Source organism: Rhincodon typus, chromosome 13 (assembly GCF_021869965.1).
Source record: "Rhincodon typus isolate 14 chromosome 13, sRhiTyp1.1, whole genome shotgun sequence".
Lineage (NCBI taxonomy): Eukaryota > Metazoa > Chordata > Chondrichthyes > Orectolobiformes > Rhincodontidae > Rhincodon > Rhincodon typus.
Genome location: NC_063344.1, coordinates 2,185,519 through 2,206,419, shown reverse-complemented (window position 1 = coordinate 2,206,419; position 20,901 = coordinate 2,185,519). Strand labels below are relative to the sequence as shown.

Genomic DNA, 20,901 nt, shown 5'->3' with positions numbered 1-20,901 from the left:
CAACTGCCCTCCCAGGCAGTGCATTCCAGACCCCCCACCACCCTCTGGGAGAAATATGTTTTCCTCAAATCCCCTCTAAACATTTTGTGTTGTTGTTTAAAATTATGCCCCTTTGTTATTGACCCTTTAACTAAAGGGAACTTCAGCTGCTTTCTATCCAACCTCTCCATGTCCCATAATAATTCAAAACCTAAAACAATATAAACATGAGCCCAACAAGTCATCTGGTTCACTAATGTCCTTAGGGAAGGAAACTGCCATCCTCACATGGTCTGGCCTACATGTGACTCCAGACCCACAGCATTGTGGTTGATTCTTAAATGCCCTCTGGGCAATTAGAGATGGGAGTAAATGCTGGCCTAGACAGTGACATCCATATTCCATGAGTGAATAAAACAAAATTGAGTTTCGATCAGTTTGGGCACTGGCCTGTGTACATTGTTTAAAGCTGCTGTGAAATGTTATTCTTTCATTTAGGCCCTCCTGGGAAACCAGGCCCACCAGGAAATCAAGGAATATGTCTTCCATTCTCGGCTGGGTTCTTGATTGTGGTTCACAGTCAGTCACAGGAGGTACCCACATGTCCTCAAAACATGCCTCGTCTTTGGCAAGGATATAGTTTGATTTATCTGAAGGGCCAAGAAAAATCTCATAATCAAGATCTTGGTAAGTACAGACAATGTGCAACCTGTGATAAAGGACACAACCTACTACCTTGTCATGTTTTCATATTTGGCTCTTACCATTCCTCAAAGATTCCCAGAATAAAGGATGTTTCTAAAATGCTTTCTGAACATGCAGCATGAAAGTACAAGCTGAGAATGCCTTCCACTAATGCTGTAAATCCTCAGAAATAACTTGTTTACTGCTGTAGGTCATCATTGTTGGGAGAAGGGTCATCTGAAGCACAAGCCACTGAAATGGTGTAGGCAGTTTAATATAAAAGCAGGCAGTTTAATTGTTAATCAAATCCATAATCATTCTCCAGGCAGCCATTTTTGACCAAGATGTTGTATTGAACCATACACCAGCATTGCAGCTCAATCTTGGGCACCTTAAAAGCTGCTTAGCCTGGAAAGTATATACAGTAAACATCGCCCTGTTCATTATTCATTATCATGTGATTTTAATGAGCGATTTCTCCGATGGAAAGAACGCATAGGTTCACTAGATGATGAAGGAATGTTCACACCACCCAGCTCTCTCTCTCAATCCCTCTCTAGCCTCTGTGCTGTCTATGCTGCTTTCTTAATATCCAGGTTTGATGAGCTGCAACTCCTTACAGTTAAAGACTAAGAAAACACTCTTGAACGACTTGCATTTGTGTAGCACCTTTCATGACCGCAGGCTGTCCCAAAGTATTTTGTTACCAATTATGTGCTAAGTATAGTCAATGTTGTAATATATAGAAAACTAGTACTGTTGTCTGGTGGTTCACATCACAATCTCCACCTCCTTCTCCAGCTGGTGTCACAGGCTAAGCTTGACCTTTGCAGACTTAACACTCCCTTTGATCCTGTCTACTACTGCTTTCACCACATTATATTTCCTGCCTCTGTCTCTATTTCCATACTTTCAGACTAAATCATTCAATATTTTCCTGACCAACATTTAAACCTACACTTCAGTAAACTTTAGCACATCCAAACCTTCACTCTCTGTGAGCTATTTCTCATCAACATCCACTTCCCTGTCACCACTGTTCTAGTTAACTATTTCTTCATTTATCCAATGACTTAAATTCAAAATTCCCATCCTTATGTTTAAATCTCTGCATGGTCTTGCTCCTCTTTACTAGAATATTCCACACACCCCGCCTTCACCAATTCCACCAAGTAGCTGAATAATAAGGGATATTTATTCAGTATAATGTGCTTTCTGTATTAGCAATATTATGACAAACATTTTCCCATGTGCTTGTGGTTGTGCTCAATGTGAATGAACCCATTGCAAGAGAAGGCTGTGGAGGCCAAGTCATTGAGTGTATTTAAGACAGAGATGGACAGGTTCTTGATTAGTAAGAGGATCCAGGGTTACAGGGAGAAGGCAGGTAGGACTGAGAAACATATCAGCCATGATTGAATGGCAGAGCAGAATCGATGGGGTGAATGGCTCAATTCTGCTCCTATATCTTATTGTCTAATTAATAAATTGAGAAATAATATGTGAATGCCTGCGTTAGATAGTCCACAAGATAATTCATATGAATCGATGGTTACCTGTAGAGTATTTTGTTTAAACCTTGCACCAGTATTGCAATGAGAACTGATGCAGCAGATTTAGAATTCACCGGATTTACAACTGCACCAGAATAGGGCAACAGGTGATTTATCTTTAACATCTGGCCCAGCAAGTGATTTCACAACGTAAACTTTCTGATGTTAGATTTAAGTTCCCTACAAGTTTACTCGTTCCTTAAACCTTGTAATTTCCTCATTTAGATACTGTTCATGAGACAATGCCTTGTGCAATTGCCACAATGAATCCTGACGGTGGCTAAAGGCAGGTTATCAACTCAGGAACACCTCAAACCAAACCCCAATCCATGCTCACCCAGTGTCCCCAGAGGAGCATTTCAGCCTGAACCCCTTTTCTTGTTCTGAGACTGGGGAACTGCAATTCAGTGGAGTTCTCCTTCTACTGTCCCTTTAACTAGGCACAGAGTATGGATTGAACTCCAGTAGCTACTCCTTTAATTTTGTGGTATTGCTACTCCTTTAGAGTAAGGTGGCTACCATTTGGCAAGAAAGCTTCCTCATGGCTCACTGTATGGAAAGTGGAGGACTCTGTGCAAAAGTATAATTGTTGTATTTGATGTGCAATTGGAAAACTGGCCGCATTTGTGTTTTGACAGCAGCTCAACTAAAAGGAGGATATTTCACTATGTTACTTCTGAATGCAATGTCAGATCATTATTGCTAACTATTCCTGCAATCTTGCTGTTCTCCCAGGTCTAGCTGGCTCTTGTCTGCCAATGTTCAGTACTATGCCATTTGCATATTGCAGCATTGATGAAGTTTGTCACTACGCTACTAGAAATGACAAATCCTATTGGCTGTCTACCACCGCCCCTATCCCCGTGATGCCACTTGTCGAACGAGAGGTCGAACCTTACATCAGCAGATGCTCTGTCTGTGAAGCTCCTTCAGCTGCTGTGGCTATACACAGCCAGGACCAGACCATTCCCTCCTGCCCTTCAGGGTGGCTCAGCCTTTGGACTGGATACTCATTTCTGATGGTAAGCTGCTTTTTAATGTGTTTTTTTTTAAATAAAATCACATATACATCGTTCTAAAGCCAAAAAATTAGCTTAAGTTTATCATGTGTTGAATGATCTATATAATATGATTAATTATCAATGGGCCATAGAGTAAAATGTAACTGTCTTGTTAAATAATGATCTGTCATTCCCATTACAATGCTGCAGAGTCATAGAGTCAAACAGAAACAGACCCTTTGGTCCAACTAGTCCATGTTGACCAGGTTTCCCAAACTAAACTAGTCCCATTTGTCTGCATTTGGCCAATTTCACTTTAAACCTTTCCTGTTCACGTACCTGTCCAAATGTCTTTTAATTGTTGTAACTGTACCTGCATCTACCACTTCCTCTGGCAGTTCATTCCACGTAAAAAGTTGCCCCTCTGGTCTCTTTTAAAACTTTTAAGTGACGGAGTTGTTCATGAGCATTTGTCAAATAGTGATACAACATGATTGAGTTTCATGTAGCTTATGTAAGAGAGAAGCAAAATTTGGAAACTAGAATTTTGGAGTTAAGTAAGGCAGAGAGTGTCCACAGTAAACTGGGAAGCTCTACTAATAGGAAAAACAACTGAGGAACAGTGCAGAGTGTTCAAAGAAACATTTAATGCTCGTTAGAAGCTGTTTGTACCCATGAGAAGGAAAAGCTCCATCTCACAAAAAAAATCCATGGACCTCTAAGGAGGTAAAGGACAGCATAAAATTAAAAGAATGGGCTTGTAAAAATTTGAGTTTGAGTTTGATTTATTGTCATGTATACTGCGATACAGTGAAAAGTGTTGCTTTGCATGCTTTGCATGCAGATCACATCATACAAACTGCCTCAGGGTAGCAGAACAGAGTGCAGAATACAGTGTTACAGCCGCAGAGAAGGTGCAGAGAGAGGGATCAGAAATAACATTTGAGAGGTCCGTACAAAAGTTTGATAAAAGAGGGGAAGAAGCTGTTATTGAATCTGTTCATACATGCATTCAAACTTTTATATCTTCTGCCTGACGGAAGAGGGTGGAAGAGAATATAACCAGGGTGGGAGGGGTCTTTGGTAGACAAACAGAAGGCTGGAAGAACACAGCAAGCCAGGCAGCATCTGGATCAATGTTTCGGGTATTACCCTTCTTCAGGACTGGATGTGTGGGAAGGGGGAGCTGCAGATAAAGACGGGGAGGGGGAAGAGGTGGAGGCAGAATGGTGGTGATAGGTGGACAGTGGTAGTAGGTACAACCTGATTTGTCGATGGGAGGGATGAATCTGGTTGGTGGCTGGAAGAGAGGGTTTGAAGGTGGAATGGAAGGGAAGAGGTGGGGCTGGAAAGGGAGGCGGGGGATAGGTGGGAACAGTGTCTAAATAACATTAGCTTAAATAAATAATCAATAATGGGGAAGTTAATGAACTGAAGAGTGACAAACCCCCCAGGACCTGATGGACCTGTGTTATGGAGGTAGGAGAGCACATTACTGAGGCCGTAACTAAAATTTTTCAAGGTTCACAAACAAGAACTGCTGGAAAAGTTTAGCAGGTCTGGCAGCATCTATGGAGAGAAATCAGACCTAACGTTTTGGTTCAAGTGACCCTTCCTTAGAACTGACTGTAGCTAGGAAGAAGTTGGTTTTTAAGTGGAAGATAGGTGCATCTACAGAATATAAACCAATCTTTTCTGAGATACCATCATGAAGGGTAGGCCATGCCTGACAAACCTCATAGAGTTAGTAGGAACTGCCGATGCTGGAGAATCTGAGATAACAAGGTGTAGAGCTGGATGAACACAGCAGGCCAAGCAGCATCAGAGGAGCAGGAAAGCTGACGTTTTGGGCCTAGAAGGGCCTAGGCCCGAAAGATCAGCCTTCCTGCTCCTCTGATGCTGCTCAGCCCGCTGTGTTCATCCAGCTCTACACCTTGTTATTCTCAAACCTCATAGAGTTTTGTCTTTAAAGTGATGACAAAGGTGGTGGACAGTGGTAAGTTGGTGGATGTTGTTTATGTGGACATCCCGAAGGCTTTTGATAAAACAACACATAAGAGAGTGTTATTGAGATTGACGCCCATGGAATTGAGGGCAAATTAAACACATGGATAGGAAGTTAGTGGAGCAGCAGGAAACAGAGCTGGAATATTGGGTAAGGACTCAAAGTGAGAGGACATGACTAGTGGTGTCCAGCTGGGATCTGCATTGGGGCTTCAATTATTCACAATATTCATTAATGACTTGGATAATGGCATAAAAAGTCAAATATCTAAATTTGCTGATGACACAAAATTGAACAGCATTATAAACTGTTGACAACAGCATAAAATTACAACAGGATATGGATAGTTTAGGTGAATGGGCAAAGGTGTGGTAGATTGATTTTAATATTAACAAGTGTGAGGTTATCCATTTCAGATCGAGAAAAGATAAATTAGTGTATTTTCTTATAAGGCACAAAGTTAAAAACAGTGAATGTCCAATGAGATTGGGGTTCAGGTACATAGCACTTTCAAACGCCACAAATAGGTGCAGAATATTGTCAAGAAGGCTAGTAGAATGCTGACCTTCATATCACTGTTTTCACCCCCAATCCCCCATCCCTTGTGCTATTCCTCACTCTTTCCCCCACCATTGTGTTACTCCTCACTTGCCCCCTCATGTTGCTTTTCCTCAATCTTGCTCCCAATCCCCCCAACTTTGTGCAATTCCTTGCTTTTTCCCACATCGAATTTAACAATTTCTAAAACCAGCCTTCATAGTGAGAGGATTTGAGTATCGGAGTAAGGATGTCTTGCTGCAGTAATACAGGGCCTTGGTGAGGCCACACCCTTGAGTATTGTGTGCAGCATTGGTCTCCTAGTCTGAGGAAGGACATTCTTGCTATTCAGGGAGTTCAGTAAAGGTTCACCAGACTGATTCCCGGGATGGCAGGACTGACATATGAAGAAAGACTGGATCGACTGGGCTTGTACACACTGGACTTTAGAAGAATCAGGGGGATCTCATAGAAACATTAAAAAAAATCCTGATGGAACTGCACAGACTAGATGCGAGAAGAATGTTCCTGATGTTGGGGAAAGTCCGGAACTGGGGCTCACTGTCTAAGAATAAGGGGTAAGCCGTTAGGACTGAGATGAGGAAGAATTTCTTCACTCAGAGAGTTGTGAACTTGTGGAATTCTCTCCCACAGAAAGCTGTTGGGGCCAGTTTGTTAGGTATGATCAAGCTGGACTTAGCCCTTGCTGGACTTGGCCCTTGCTGCTAAAGGGATCAAGGGGTACGGAAAGAGGGTGGGAGTGGGAGTGGGATACTGAGATTACATGAGTAGCCATAACCATATTGAATGGTGGTGCAGGCTCGAAGGGCTGAATGACCTACTCCTGCACCTGTTGTCTGTGTTCCTATGTTTCTGTAATCAATTAGCATCATGACCCCATTGCCATTTTGGGGTCTATCGAATTTATATCCACTTTTGCTAATCCCTTTTGTTCTTAGTTAAAGTGTGGTGCATAGCATGGAAGTTTAGTATTGTAAACTATAAAATAAAACTAGGAAGGTTATAGGTTTAACTTGCAGTTCTGAACATTGTGCCTTACAATCTTGTTACAGCACACAGGAGCTGGTGCCACAGGAGGAGGTCAGACTCTAGCATCACCTGGGAGTTGTCTGGAGGATTTCCGCTCGACACCATTCATTGAGTGCCAGGGGGCTCGGGGCACCTGCCATTACTTTACTGATAAATATAGCTTCTGGCTGACAACTGTGCAACCAAGCCTCCAGTTTAAATTAAATACTCCTTCAGAAACTCTGCAAGTAGAGCAATTACAAAGACAACGAGTCAGTAGGTGTCAGGTTTGCCTGAAACAATAAATCATTTTACCTGCATTGAAACTCTACAAGGAATGCATACGGTAAGACTTTTCAATTAAAGGAAGACAACAATGCAGGCCCAATGGCTTATGGTGCTCATTTAATTTCTCTCTCTAAGCAGATCTTCAATTTCAACCGTTTAGAAAAAGTATATCAGGAGAATGTAAAATGTACACTGGTATGAGCATGCTTACAATAATCAATATATTCAAAAGTTAAATGTAAGGAAGTTCGATTTTATATGAAATGTACAGCAACTTAATTGAAATTGTCGGTGCAATTTAACTTATGGATCTGTAAAATTATTTTTTAAAAGCTGAAATATTTTTGTCACCTGGTCTTAGAAAGAAGTTGTAAAATTAAGGGGATGATAAACCACTCGTTCATAGTCAGAGCATTTTAAAGTGGTCTGTAAAAAAGAACTATGTTATTGTAACTAGCAAACTCCATATCAATAACTCAGACATGTTCCGAGCAGGGGTCGTGCAAAAGCATCTGAAATCTGGAAGGGGTTTCAGCGTATTGGATTGTGACATTTCAACAGGTGCAACCTCACTGTGACATCACTTTTCGGTTTGATACAGTGAGCCAGTGGGTGTGCCACAGACTGGTTTCAGTACAGAGTAAGAGTAAAGAGGACTGTAACACTCTTCTTCAGCAACAGGAGGAAGAAACGCACTACTGAGTTGGAGAAAGGGTGTCTGGAGATGCCCAAGATATCAGCATTATGCCACGTTTCAATACAGAGTGTTCATTGACTTAATCAGCTCAGGAAAGGTGAGTTCAAATGCATATTCATCAACATCCAGACGCACACATTGTCTTCCCCAGCCCCAGCTTTACTTTGTCAAGCCTACTCCATTAGATGGAGCTTCACATTCACTTTGTTTATAGGTGCCCCTATTGTACAGCTCTTAACATCCCAGTTATCCATCCAGCACTGCCACCCATCCCGATTCTGATATGGATTTGATGCTACTCCCTGATATGCACCCTTATCGAATATACTGTACCTGCTTGTGAACCACCAGTCATTCATGCTCCCATTGAGCAAGAGAGCATGGAATACTATTGAAAAGGGAGTACTGGGATTTCCCAGTTGGCAGCAATGTAAATATAAAGCTGTTTTGATGTACTTTACCATAAAACATGGAGAAATTGGGACTTACAGTCAGAGAGATCTACAGCACTGAAAAAGACCCTTTGGCCTATTGTACCCTTCATATCAAAAACAACCACCTAACTATTTGAATCTTATTTCCCAGCACTTGGCCCATAGCCTTGTCTGCCTTGGCATTGCAAGTGGTCAGCTAAATACTTCCTAAATGTTCTGAGTTTGTGTCTCTCCCACCCTTACAGGCAGTGTGTTCCAGATTCCCACCACCCTGTGGATGAAAAAGGTTTTCCTCACGTCCCGTGTAAAACTCTGCCCCGACCTCATGTCCCCTCTTAGTCTCCTCTGTTTTAAGGAAAACAACCCCAGTCTGTCCAATCTCTCTTCATAACTGAAACTCTCCAGCCCAGGCAACGTCCTGGTAAATCTCCCTCTGCACTCTCTCCAGTGCAAACACATCCCTCCTATAATGTGGATTCTAGAACTGCAAACAACACTCTAACTGTGGCCTAACTAACATTTTACACAGTTCCAGCATCCCTTCCCTGCTCTTAGACTCTGTGCATCAGCTAATAAAGGAAATATCCCATATGCCTTCTTAACCACTTTATCCAGCTGTGCTACTACCTTAAGGGACCGGTGCACATAAACACTGAGGTCCCTCTGATCCTCAGTGCTTCCCATGGTCCTTACATTCATCATGTATTCCCTTGCCTTGTTTGTCCTGCCCAAGTGTTTATCTGGACTGAATTCTATTTGCCCTGATCAGCCCCATCAGACCAGTCTGTCTCTATCCTCCTGTAATCTAAGGCTATCTTGCTCACTTATTACCACAACACCATTTCTCCTATCATCTGTGAACTTAACTGATCAACCCTCTTGCATTCAAGTCTAAATCACTTACATAAACCATAAGCAGCAAGAGCCCCAACACTGACCCCACTGGACATAGACCCCCAGTCGGAAAAACGCCCCTCAACCATCACCCTCTGCTTTCTGCCACTCGACCAATTGTGGATGCAATCTGTGACATTCTCTTGGATCCCATGGGCTCTTACCTTCACTATCAGTCTCCCATGAGGGACCTTATTAAAAGCCTTGCTGAAGTCCAAGTAGGCTACATCAAAAACATTTCCCTCATCTACACACCTGGGCACCTCTTCGAAAACTTAAGTTGGTCAGACATGACCTCCTCTTCACAAAACCATGCTGACTGTTCTTGATTAATCCCTGCCTTTCCAAATGCAGATTAATTCTGTCCCTCAGAATTGCTGCAATAGTTTCCCCACCACTAGGATTAGACTGACTGGCCTGTAGTTTCCTGGTTTATTTCTTGCTCCCTTCTTGAATAACAGTGACTGCCGTCTAGTCCTCTGGTACCTTTCCTAGGTCAGAGAGGAATTAAAAATTATTGCCAATGCCTCTGGCCTGGGGTACATTTCATCCAATCTTGGAGATTTATCTAGTTTTAAACCTGTCAGACCACTCTGAACCTTCTCTCTGTCTATGCTAATTTCTTTAATTGTATCACAGACCCGCTCCCTAATTTCTATATCCACATCATCTCTCTCACTAGTGAACCCCAACACAGAGTATTCATTTAGAACCCTCCCTGCACTGTCTGGCTCCACAGACAAATTACCACTGTGGTCCTTAATGGGCCCTACTCTTGATCCCTAGTATCCTTTTATCCCCAATGTACTTAGGAGTTTCCTTTATTTTACCAGCCCTTATCCTTTCCTGCCTCCCTTTACTTTCCTAATTTCCTTTTAAGTTCCCTCTCACACATTCTATACCCCGCTAGGGCTTTTGCTGTTTTGAGCCCTCAGCCTCCCTTTTTGACTTTATCCAGTCCTGTTTATTCCTTGATTTTGAGGGTTCACAGGACTTGTTAGTCCTGTACTCTCCCAATTTCCTTCTTGAATGCATTCCACTGTTCTGAGACAGATTTACCTGAAAGTATCTGCTCCCAGTCCACTCTGGCCAAATTGTATCTGATCTTATTAAAATCGATCTTCCCCAGTTGAGAACTTTGATTTCAGGCCCATCCTTGTCCTTTTCCATTACAATTTTCAATCTAACAGAGTTATGATTCCTGTTGGCAAAATGATCCCTCACTGATACTTCACCCACTTGCCCAGTTTTGTTATCTAAAATTAACTCCAGGACTGCTGCCTCTCTTGTAGGGCCTTTTATGTATTGGCTTAAAAAGCTCTCTTGGATGAATTTTAAGAATTCCGCACCCTCTAAACTTTTCATACTATGACTACCCCAGTTAACTTTGGGGAAATTGAAATCCCATACTCATTGCCATATTACTTTTACACTTCTCAGCTGCCTGGTTACAGAATGAAAGATCAGTTAGCCACCCATCAGAAAAGCATTCAGTCACATTGTCTTGATTTCAGCACAGTGAAAATTGATCTTCCTCATAATGCTACGTGGCAACTCTCTTTACCTATCCAGCAGCAGAAGTGGAATTGTTTGACCGATGAGTCCTCATATAAGCTTTTTTAATTCATTCATGGGATGAGGGTGTTTTTGGCTATGTCCATGTTCATTGCCTATCCCTAAGTGTCACTGACACTGCTTTGGGTCTGGGCCAGGTGAGGACAGCAGTTTCCTTTACTGAACCAGCAGGGGTTTTCGCCTGTCAATTGACAACAGTTTTGTGGTCATCATTAGATTTTTAATTGACTTGAAATTCCACTTGGCAAGATTCGAAACCAGGTCCCCAGAACATTTATTGAGTTTCTGGATTATTAGATAATGATACCACTAGGCCATCATGTCCTTGGTATGAATATGAGCCCTGACAAACAATTCATTTGTCACTTGCCTTTGTATTTGTGAGCAGTGATTTGGGAGACCCTGCTCTGTTTTTGGCAGTATTTGGAGAGGATCAGGAGGCAGAGAAATGTTTGCTGGTGAAAATGGCCACTGGTTCCAGAAAACAGCTCTTTTTCGAGAGGACTGCACGTTTACACATAACTACATCTGCCACTGGAGTCGCAGCCTCTGATAAACATTTGCCCTTTTGAGAGGTCAAGGAAACTGAACTCTTGCTGTGCACCTGGTTCTGAGGGTATTGCCTCTCACTACCACTGTCCTACAATAGTTCCCCTCTTTGCTGAACCCCTGCAGCTCATCCCCCAGCCCCCTCCTGATCCATCCTGATCCTCCAAAAATTCAGAAACCTCCAAATTGCCCACAAATAAGCCTGTCAACACAAGGACTCTCAACAAATCCTTTCCCAGTACCAGGCATAAAAGCAGCTGCGAACATTGAAATAACACAAAGAGCTGTTGGTACTGGAGATCTGAAACAAAGTCAAAAGCTCAGCTTGTCTGGCAGCATCTGTGGTGAGAGAAACTGAGTTATTGATTGATTTCCAGTGACCCTTCATGAGCTTCAATAATTTTAGAATCTGAACATCCCCCTCCATGTACTTTCCCCGCCCCCCACACCCTGGTCCTGTCCTATAGAAGCTGCTTTCATCACAGTCAACCCATTTTCACCCACTCATGATCCCTGTTATCAGCTTTTCTCCTCCCTGGCTCACCATTATCCATCCCTTTATCTGTCCAACTTTGTTGCTCTCACTCTGGGCTCTTTCTCCACTCGCTCCTTTGCCTCCACCCCCTATCTTCTGGATATATGCCACTTTTTCCCTAGCTACTATCAGTTCTGAAGAAGGGTCCCTGGACTCAAAACATGAGCCCTGTGTTTCTCTCTCCGCAGATGCTGCCAGACCTACTGAGTTTCTGCAGCAATTTCTGTTTATGTTTGTGAGCATTGAATATTTATTGATGGCTGTCTGGCTGAGCTGTTAGAGTTACTGTGCATTCTTCATACCTTCATTTTAATGGTGAGCCTGGGGAATCTGTGCATGTCTTGTTAAATTTTATTGCTGGCGAAAATCTCATTTAAATTGTTTTGTTTAAATATTGCAAGCAGTAAAAGTTGAGAATTAGAAGCAGCTGCCACAGTCTTACCAGACCATAGGGCTACTCTCTCATTACGGAGAGATGAATGCTGGTGGTTTAACCTGATAGTCACCACATTTCAGGTGAGGGGAGATGCTGAGAAGGAGAGACTTTCATACTAACCTCAGTCAGTGCTGGAACTAATAGATGTTCAGCCAACTGAGCTAACCTGTTGCCTACAAGCAGGGACCTGGTTCTCTGTGGCTGGGTTATACATCAACATGAAAATATACCAGAGTTAAAGCCAGATGCCAACATGTCAGAACTGGTTTCTGGACACAAAGGCAATCTCATCAGATTTAACCCCACATGCTATTTACTGTCACAACTCCCTCTCTCAATCTGTGAAATGTTCCTGTCACTATATAACTGTGTAAATAGCAATAGATCTGGGAAAAAAGGTACATTCCGTGCACACTACGACAACAAACTTAGTGGAAGATGACGAAATTAATTTATTGGCCTTTTTCCTCACCCTACTTCATTGAAAGCAGCATTGCTGGGGTGGGTGGCACAGTGGCTCAGTGGTTAGCACTGCTGCTTCTCAGCGCCAGGGACCTGGGTTTGATTGCAACTGTCTGTGTGGAGTTTGCACATTCTCCCTCTGTTTGTGTGGGTTTCTGCCAGGTGCTCTGGTTTCCTCCCACAGTCCAAAGATGTGCAGGCTAGGTTGATTGACCATGCTAAATTGCCCATAGTGTTCAGGGATGCAGTTGGGTTAACCATGGGAAAAACAGAGATAGGGTGGGTTGCTGTTTGGAGAGTTGGTGTGGACCCATTGGGTCAAATGACCTGTTTCCACACTGTGGAGATTCTGTGGAAATAAGTATAGATTTAATTTATTTTGTGTTTATTATGCCAAAAATAAAAACTGAGGGGTATCCATTGTGTTGCCAGGGTATTTGTCAAGGAGTTATAGATGTTATATATGTCTCATGATACAATCTCTCCAACTAAATAGTGGAATAAGGTCTGGTGATGTGGTTGTAAATAGGACTAGATCCCTGCTCTTCACTTCTCCCTGCTAATGAAACAAGTCAGTGGATAATCATGGGCTGGGCAGCATAGAAATCAGGGAATTGTATTGTTGATATGGTCACTTTTATATTTAAGGCTACTCAGTATCAAATAACTCACACCACCTTATTTACCTTTCAAATTATATTGAAAGTTTCTGATGACTTATTCTAGGAAACAAATGCTAAAAACAAGAATGCACTGGCATACTGAATTTACCAAAGGTTTTCTGTAAAAGAACTGAAAAATTCTCTGCTGTTTCATAAACTCAAATTTGCCAGAATGGGTGACATTTCTGTTGTGTTTATGTGTCTATGTTAAATGTCACATCATTTTGGGAATTGGATGTAGTGAATGTTTGTTGCCCAGTTATCTTGCACAGAAATTTTATTTGAAGCCATTATTTGTTAATACTCACTTGAGACATTGAGGGACCATTATTATTGGCTAAAGACAACCAAATAGAAGAATCAAAAACAATAAACACTAAATATAACCCAAATCAAAAATATTGCATTTTATCCTGGATTCTTCAGTTGTAATGAAAAGATTAAAAGTTTCTAGCTCCATAGTACAGGAAGACCTGGGTGGGTGAAGAGGCTTTCCCTTATAAAATAACCCTCAGTTATAAAGAGGGGAACATTTCTGAACACCTCTACGTTGGAGCACATCACCTTTACTATCATTTCCACGCTTCGTGGGTCTTTAAATTTAAAAGCAGTGCATTTTATTATTAAGATAATTTATCACCTTAACTTGCTAATAAATATTGAGTTTAGTTGATAAATGCTCTATAAGATGATGTATACCACAAATAATGTGGACTTTATCCAAAAAGCCCAACAGCAGCAACTTACATTTTGTTTGACAAAATCTGAACTGTTTTTAGATTTCAGAATAAATGCAATTAGAAAAAAATTTTGGTGAATACTTTACAACAAAAATAGTAAATTTGAATGTTTTGCTTTTGGAAAACAATCTGAATTTCACAATTCCACTGTGACAAATAAGATCAAAGCAATTTTTTAAATTCACTCATGGGATGTGGATGTTGCTGACTGGCCAGCATTTATTGCCCGTCCCTAGTTGCCCTTGAGAAGGTGGTGGTGAGCCGCCTTCTTGAACTGCTGCCCTTAGGGAGGGAATTCCAGGATTTTGACCCTGTGACAGTGAATCTTTGCCTAGAACCACTATTAAAACAGCAGATTTTATAAGTTATGGAATGTTATCTGTTGAATAGATTCTTGGGGCATTTCTAGGTATCATATGTTAATAAGTCTGGGAATGGAAGTGGCAATTTTGGAAAGACTTCCATATAAATTCTATAAGGATATTTATTTCCCGTTACTTGTTCTAAGCATATAGTGTCCTGTAGAATGCAAATGCTGAATTTGTGAATAGTTACAGAAATTCAATATTATAATGCCATGAAAATCAATGAGAAACAGTTACCAAAAAGCTAACTATGTGTTCAGTGCAATATTTGTGCAGTTAATAAATAGAATTATGGAAGTTGGGAGTATTTGGTATTAATTTTGAGATTAATTGGTGGAGCAAATTGCACTAAGTCAATGAGCTTTCTTTATTTCAAAACTTCAGTACTTCAAAATTCTGCTGCTGTAATCAGTGAAAAACAGTATCATTCATAACCATTTATTTGTGCTGTGCCTGAGGGCCGTGCCATGCTTCATTTTCTGCTGGTGTTTCCCCCTGAATGACTTCCACAGCCGCTTCTGTCAGCTGTCGTTTTGCTATTTCCTTTCAATCCCAGGGACAGGGGCTAATCCCAAGTCTACTTCATCCAGAATGGGAATTGTACCCACTCTGCTGGCATTATGTGACAGCTCATCTGTGCTCCCCGACCTTTGTGAAGCATCAGTATTTCACCTGAATATCATTCAGCATAAAACACCTTTTAAGATAAAAGTCTAATTTGACAGGAACTGCCTATACTTGTATTCTGGAAATCATTTGAACAGTACAAGTATGGAAAGTTCACTGTGTATTAGGTATTGAACATTATATTGAAATAAAGATGGAATTTCACACAGAATGCAAATGCTGAATTTACAGGTAGCACTGGCAAGAAATTTCACCTGTTAACTGATAAACCACAAGATTATAATGTACAAGTGGTATGTGTTCCAACATGTGCAATTTAAAGAAGGGGCTGTTTCCTTCCCTGCTCTTATAGCAAACAATACAAAACTTGAAAGGAAAGAATGACCTAATTAGCATGTCAGAAAATGTAGCCTGTTATCTTGAGCCTTTTCAATAAACAGGGATCCAGATACAATAGAGATAACAAGGTGCAGAGCTGGATGAACACAGCAGGCCAAGCAGCATCAGAGGAGCAGGAAAGCTGACGTTTCAGGTTTGGACCCTTCTTCAGAAAATTTTTTCTGAAGAAGGGTCCAGACCCGAAACGTCAGCTTTCTTGCTCCTCTGATGCTGCTTGGCCTGCTGCGTTCCTCCAGCTCTACACCTTGTTATCTCAGATTCTCCAACATCGGCAGTTCCTACTATCTCCAGATACAATAGTTTGCATTTAAATAATGCCACTAGTGGTAGAGAACTTTCTAAAGCACTACAAGAAAATTGAAATTGAAGAAAGGAGAGAGATGAAGGACCAAAAATCTGCATGAACTCAAGGTCCAGCTTCTCAGGCAGCATTACATGTGAATCCTGAAGTTTGATAAAAGAAAACATCCATTAGATTGTTTGCACTGTTTTATTAACATAGAGTAGAATATGCTGGTGAAATTTAGCGTTAGTACTAATTCAGTTATAATCACTTTCCTTTTAAAGCTATAAACCATATGCATATAAACCATGATCAGTGGGTTTCTGTTTTATAGATCTAATTTCAAAACTGATCGTAATGTTTAAGTGCAGGAATGATTTTTCAACAGTACATGATGAAAGAATAGATAGTTTTTAGAGATACAGACTGCTCATTTGTCTTAATTGACAAAAACAATGAGTCACAACTTTAATCTGAATCTGTTGTTTGAAACTCAATTCCCAATGCACAGGTTTTCCTCTCCCCCTTGCTCACCAAATTAACTGTGAAGTTTGGAAAATGGTGCTTTGTTAAACAAGGAGCAGAGTGATTGTCGTTTAAATGTGTAGTTCTCATTAGATATTGCGTTGTATTCTCTATTCATTAACCATTTTATTCTGGCATTGTAACAATCAAAATAACCATGCTGTAATCAACATAAATATACACAGGTCATTCTTTCAATGCCTCGCTTCATTTTGAAATAATTACAGTGTTTTATTTTAAATCTTGCCTGCATATCTATGTGTATTAGTCATGGAATCATAGAATCATACAGCACAGAAACAGATCCTTCGGTCCAACCAGTCCATGCCGAACATAATCTCAAACTAAACTGACCCCACCTACCTGCTCCTGGCCCATATCCCTCCAACCTTTCCTATTCATCTACACACTACTTCATCAGGAAGCTCATTCCACATGCAAACCACCCTCTGTGTAAAAGATCTGCCTCTTATTAAGACAAGATGTTTGCAGGATGTTTCTAGTAGTGGCAATGAAATCAAATTGTAGTAGTTAAAATCACCAATAGGCTGAAAGAAATGCTATGTTGCTGTGTAAAATGACATTTGAAACTGCACTATCACTGTTGTTGATTAATTTGAATTTGTAGATATGGTAACAGTTGCTGCCACAGATGGTTAAAAGGAAGAATAATATTTTTAGAAATATTATTTGCTGTATTAAAGAGGCATGAAAAGACAAAAATGTAGCCCACTGACAATATTTATCTGTGGTAAAATATTGATTTGTGCAAGGTTTAGATAACCACACACATCTTTCTTTCATATCAATCCCAACAGAATGACTAAAAATGCAATTCAACAAATTTGTCATCAACGTCACTGCATGAAAATATTAAAATTTTAACAGCTGCAAAGAACAAAACCTGTATCTTTTACCTGTTGAATGAAAGCTACATTAGAAATAAACAGTTTTACTTTTGTCCTATCCCATTACTTCCTGTTCTGAGATTAACAAAGTTTAGGAATGATAATCACACAATTTCTGTCACAAGTTTTAAAACTCTTAATTGTATGACTGTTTTTTTCTTTCCATTGAAGTAATAAACATCCTGTTACTGAGGGGTTTTTATATTTAATTTTAAAGATAGAATGCAAGTTGATGTGATTCAGTTATGGAAGAACTTTATAATGAGAAATATTACAGATAATGAATGGAGTTTAATGGTGTGGTACAGAAACAAGAACACATTCATACATTTGAGAATCAGGAAGTGAGTTGAAGCTCAAAGTTAGCCATGTTCATATTGAATGGCAGAGCTGGCTCAACAGACTATATGGTCTTCTCTTGCTGCCATTTCTTATATTCTTGTGTTTTTTTAAAAACATCAAGGCACATTAAAACATAACCTGATGTTGGGCCAGCTTACCAAAGGTTGGTAAGAGATAAATTTTAAGGAGGGTCTTAAAGGGAAATTAAGGAAGAAACTTCAGTGCTTAGGTCCTCAGAAGATGAAGCCACCTCCCTCAATGGCAAGATAAATGCTGATATGTGGATACACGAATGGAGTTGGAAGAAGACTGAGTTCTAGAGCATCTGATTTTAATTGCTCCACCATTGATAGCTGTGCCTAAGCACTGGAGCCTCCTTCCGAAATGTTCTGCCTTGCTACCTACCTTATCTCCTTTTACAATATTCCTTAAAACCAGAAGCTTTGATTCTACATGGAGCATGAAACACATTGAGTGCTTGTAAATTAAGTGTTAGCATCATCAATTTCGTGCGTGTGGATCCAGTACAAAGCAGGAAGGAAGTGCTGCCCTAATATCACCTTCATGTGAATTTGTCTGAATTAAGTTTTGATAATGCTACTCTGAAGTGCCTGGGATGTTCTGTTATGTATAAATGCAGGCCAATGTTTTCAGGCTGGAGGAGGTGACAGAGATTAAGAGGACATTAAGAAATTTGAACACAGCAATAAGAATTTTAACATGGAGAATGTGAACTAGAGCAGGTCAGTGAATATAGCAGTAGTAAGTGACTGGGATTTGGCACAAGTTAGGATAGAGGTAGCAGAGTTTTGAAGTTAGCTTAAATTCATGGAAGCATGCCAGGAGAAAACTAGAATGGTCAAGGAGGTAACAAAAGCAGTGATGAAGGCTTGAATAACAAGTTGGTTGAGGCAGGGCAGAAATGGACATTGTATTGGTAGAAATACTTAGTCATTGGAATAGAGAGGGTCAGGCATCAGAAACTCCAACTGTCTGCTTCAGCCTCAGACATAGATTTTGTGGTTAATGGAATTTGTGGCTAAGAAAATGAGTTTACAACATTTTCTGAATCTATGAGCTTCAGTCTTTGCAATGTTTCATTAAAGGAAATTGCAGCATATCCAGGAGAGAATGACAGACGCACATTGATATTACTGAGGGAGTGGATGGGGCCCAAAGAGCTCCTGAGGATAGGGGTGGGGGAACGGGGAAGCTGGATGCAGTCAGTGTACACGTGAAATCTGATTTTTGTTTTCCAGGGTGATTTCACCAAAGGTACAAGAATAGCATTCAATACAATATTTTCTGAAGATGGTGAATTTAAGCTGTGCCACCAGTTAGATTTTTAAACTACACATATCCTCAGGAAGCCTTGGAACTATATAAGCCCACAGTCAGCTACCTGACTTTATCAGAATTCACAGGATCAGACGTTGATGAATGCAATTACCTACTTGATCGGACAAGTAGCTCTGCAGCCTCTAGAAGAAATTTTTAACATTTTTTATGCTTCTTACCTTGTTGATTTCTAACGATTGTCACAGCATGATTGATTCTTGTGCATCCAACTGCAGTCCCATTAAAAAAAAACACTTCGGAATTGTGAGTGTCGTAGCAATCAGGGCCTCTCCAGCATCCTGGTCACCTAATTTTATTTGGAACATGAATGACAGGAATACATTCCATTCAATATTTTTCTCATTGACATTCACCCATTTGTGGGCAGCTGCATCATGAATCTGCTGTGTGATTTGCAAAGGAGCAGGAATAAGACAGGAATCCAGATTTAATTCCCTCACCCACCCTGGCAACTCACTGGGAATCCAGCCTTCCACCTTCTCTCCTCATTGGAATTTTACGGCATTAAGTTTCAGATTTTGGATAAGAAGTAGGTGCAGTTTGAGCAGTGCAATTTTCAGTTGTCTAAATTTCCTCATGGCATCCAGAGTCTTGGAAACTTCAGGAATTTGTAGGAACAACTGACAGGGAGAAAATACCAAACTGAGATACTCATTATATTAACCATTACAAATGGCTTCTTCCCAGGTACTGGTTCACACTGAATACTCTCCTGTACACTGCCTACGGATCCCAGTTTTATGCTTCCAGTGACCCCTCATTGTGCAGTTTGTATCTCTAATGTGACCTCAAATTGGGAATGGTTGAGAAGAATACTTTAAAAACTGAAATTAATCAAGAAATATTTATAATATTAAATGATGCAGTTGTGTCCAGGCAATGTTTGGTAGTGTGTTAATACCATAGCTACGGAGTCCTGACTCTTTCAAATTGTATTTTGCAACTCAATTATCCAAGTAATAACATTGAATTATTCTCAAGCTACATAGAAACATAGAAGGTAGGAGCAGGAGGAGGCCATTTGGCCCTTTGAGCCTGCTCTGTCATTCTTCACGATCATGGCTGATCGTCCAACGCTTAATCATGCTTTCTCCCCGTAAACTTTGATCCCATTCGGCCCAAGTGCTATATCTAGCCGCCTCTTGAATACATTCAATGTTTTGTCATCAACTGCTTCCTGTGGTAATGAGTTACACAGGCTCACCACTCTTTGGGTGAAGAAATGTCTCCTCATCTCCGTCCTAAATGGTCTACCCCGAATCCTCATACTGTGACTCTGGTTCTGGACACATCCACCATTGGGAACACCCTCCCTGCATCTACCCTGTCCAGTACTGTTAGAATTTTATAAGTCTCTATGACATACCCCTCATTCGTCTGAACTCTAGCGAAAACAATCCCAACCTAGTCAATCTCTCCTCATATGTCAGTCCCACCATTCCTGGAATCAGCCTGGTAAACCTTTGCTGCACTCCCTCGAGAGCAAGAGTATCCTTACTCAGAAAGGGTGTGCAAAACTGCACACAGTATTCCAGATGTGGTCTCACCAAGGCCCTGTATAACTGCAACAACACATCCCTGCTCCTGAACTCGAAACCTCTCGCAATGAAGGCCAACATACCATTTGCCTTCTTTACCACCTGCTGCACCTGCATGCTTCCCTTCAGCAACTGGTGCACAAGGACACCCAGGTCCCACTGCACACTCCCCTCTCCCAATTTACAGCCATTCCGGTAGTAATCTGCTGCCTTGTTTCTGCTTCTGAAGTGAATAACCTCACATTTATCCAAATTATACTGCATCTACCATTGATTTACCCACTCACCCAACCTGCCCAGATCGTGCTGAAGGATCTCTGCATCCTCATCACAGTTCACCCTCCCACCCAACTTGGTATCATCTGAAAACTTGGAGATGTTACATTTTGTTCCCTCATCCAAATCATTAATATATACTGTGATTAGCTGGGGTCCCAGCACCGATCCTTGTGGCACCCTACCAGTTACTGCCTGCCAATTTGAAAATGACCCATT

General features: G+C 40.9%; 1 protein-coding gene across 1 annotated transcript in view; it reads left to right on the top strand.

Annotated features, from left to right (window-relative positions):
- The window catches only part of LOC109929177 (collagen alpha-4(IV) chain-like), a 223,939-nt gene extending 215,616 nt beyond the window's left edge, over positions 1-8,323 (top strand). Inside the window, exons 36-38 of the mRNA XM_048604477.1 lie at positions 478-666; positions 2,952-3,238; positions 6,833-8,323. Of these exons, the coding sequence (XP_048460434.1) occupies positions 478-666; positions 2,952-3,238; positions 6,833-7,093 (737 nt within the window). The 3' untranslated portion in view covers positions 7,094-8,323. The remainder of the gene's footprint in view (positions 1-477; positions 667-2,951; positions 3,239-6,832) is intronic.
- Positions 8,324-20,901: the final 12,578 nt, after the last annotated feature.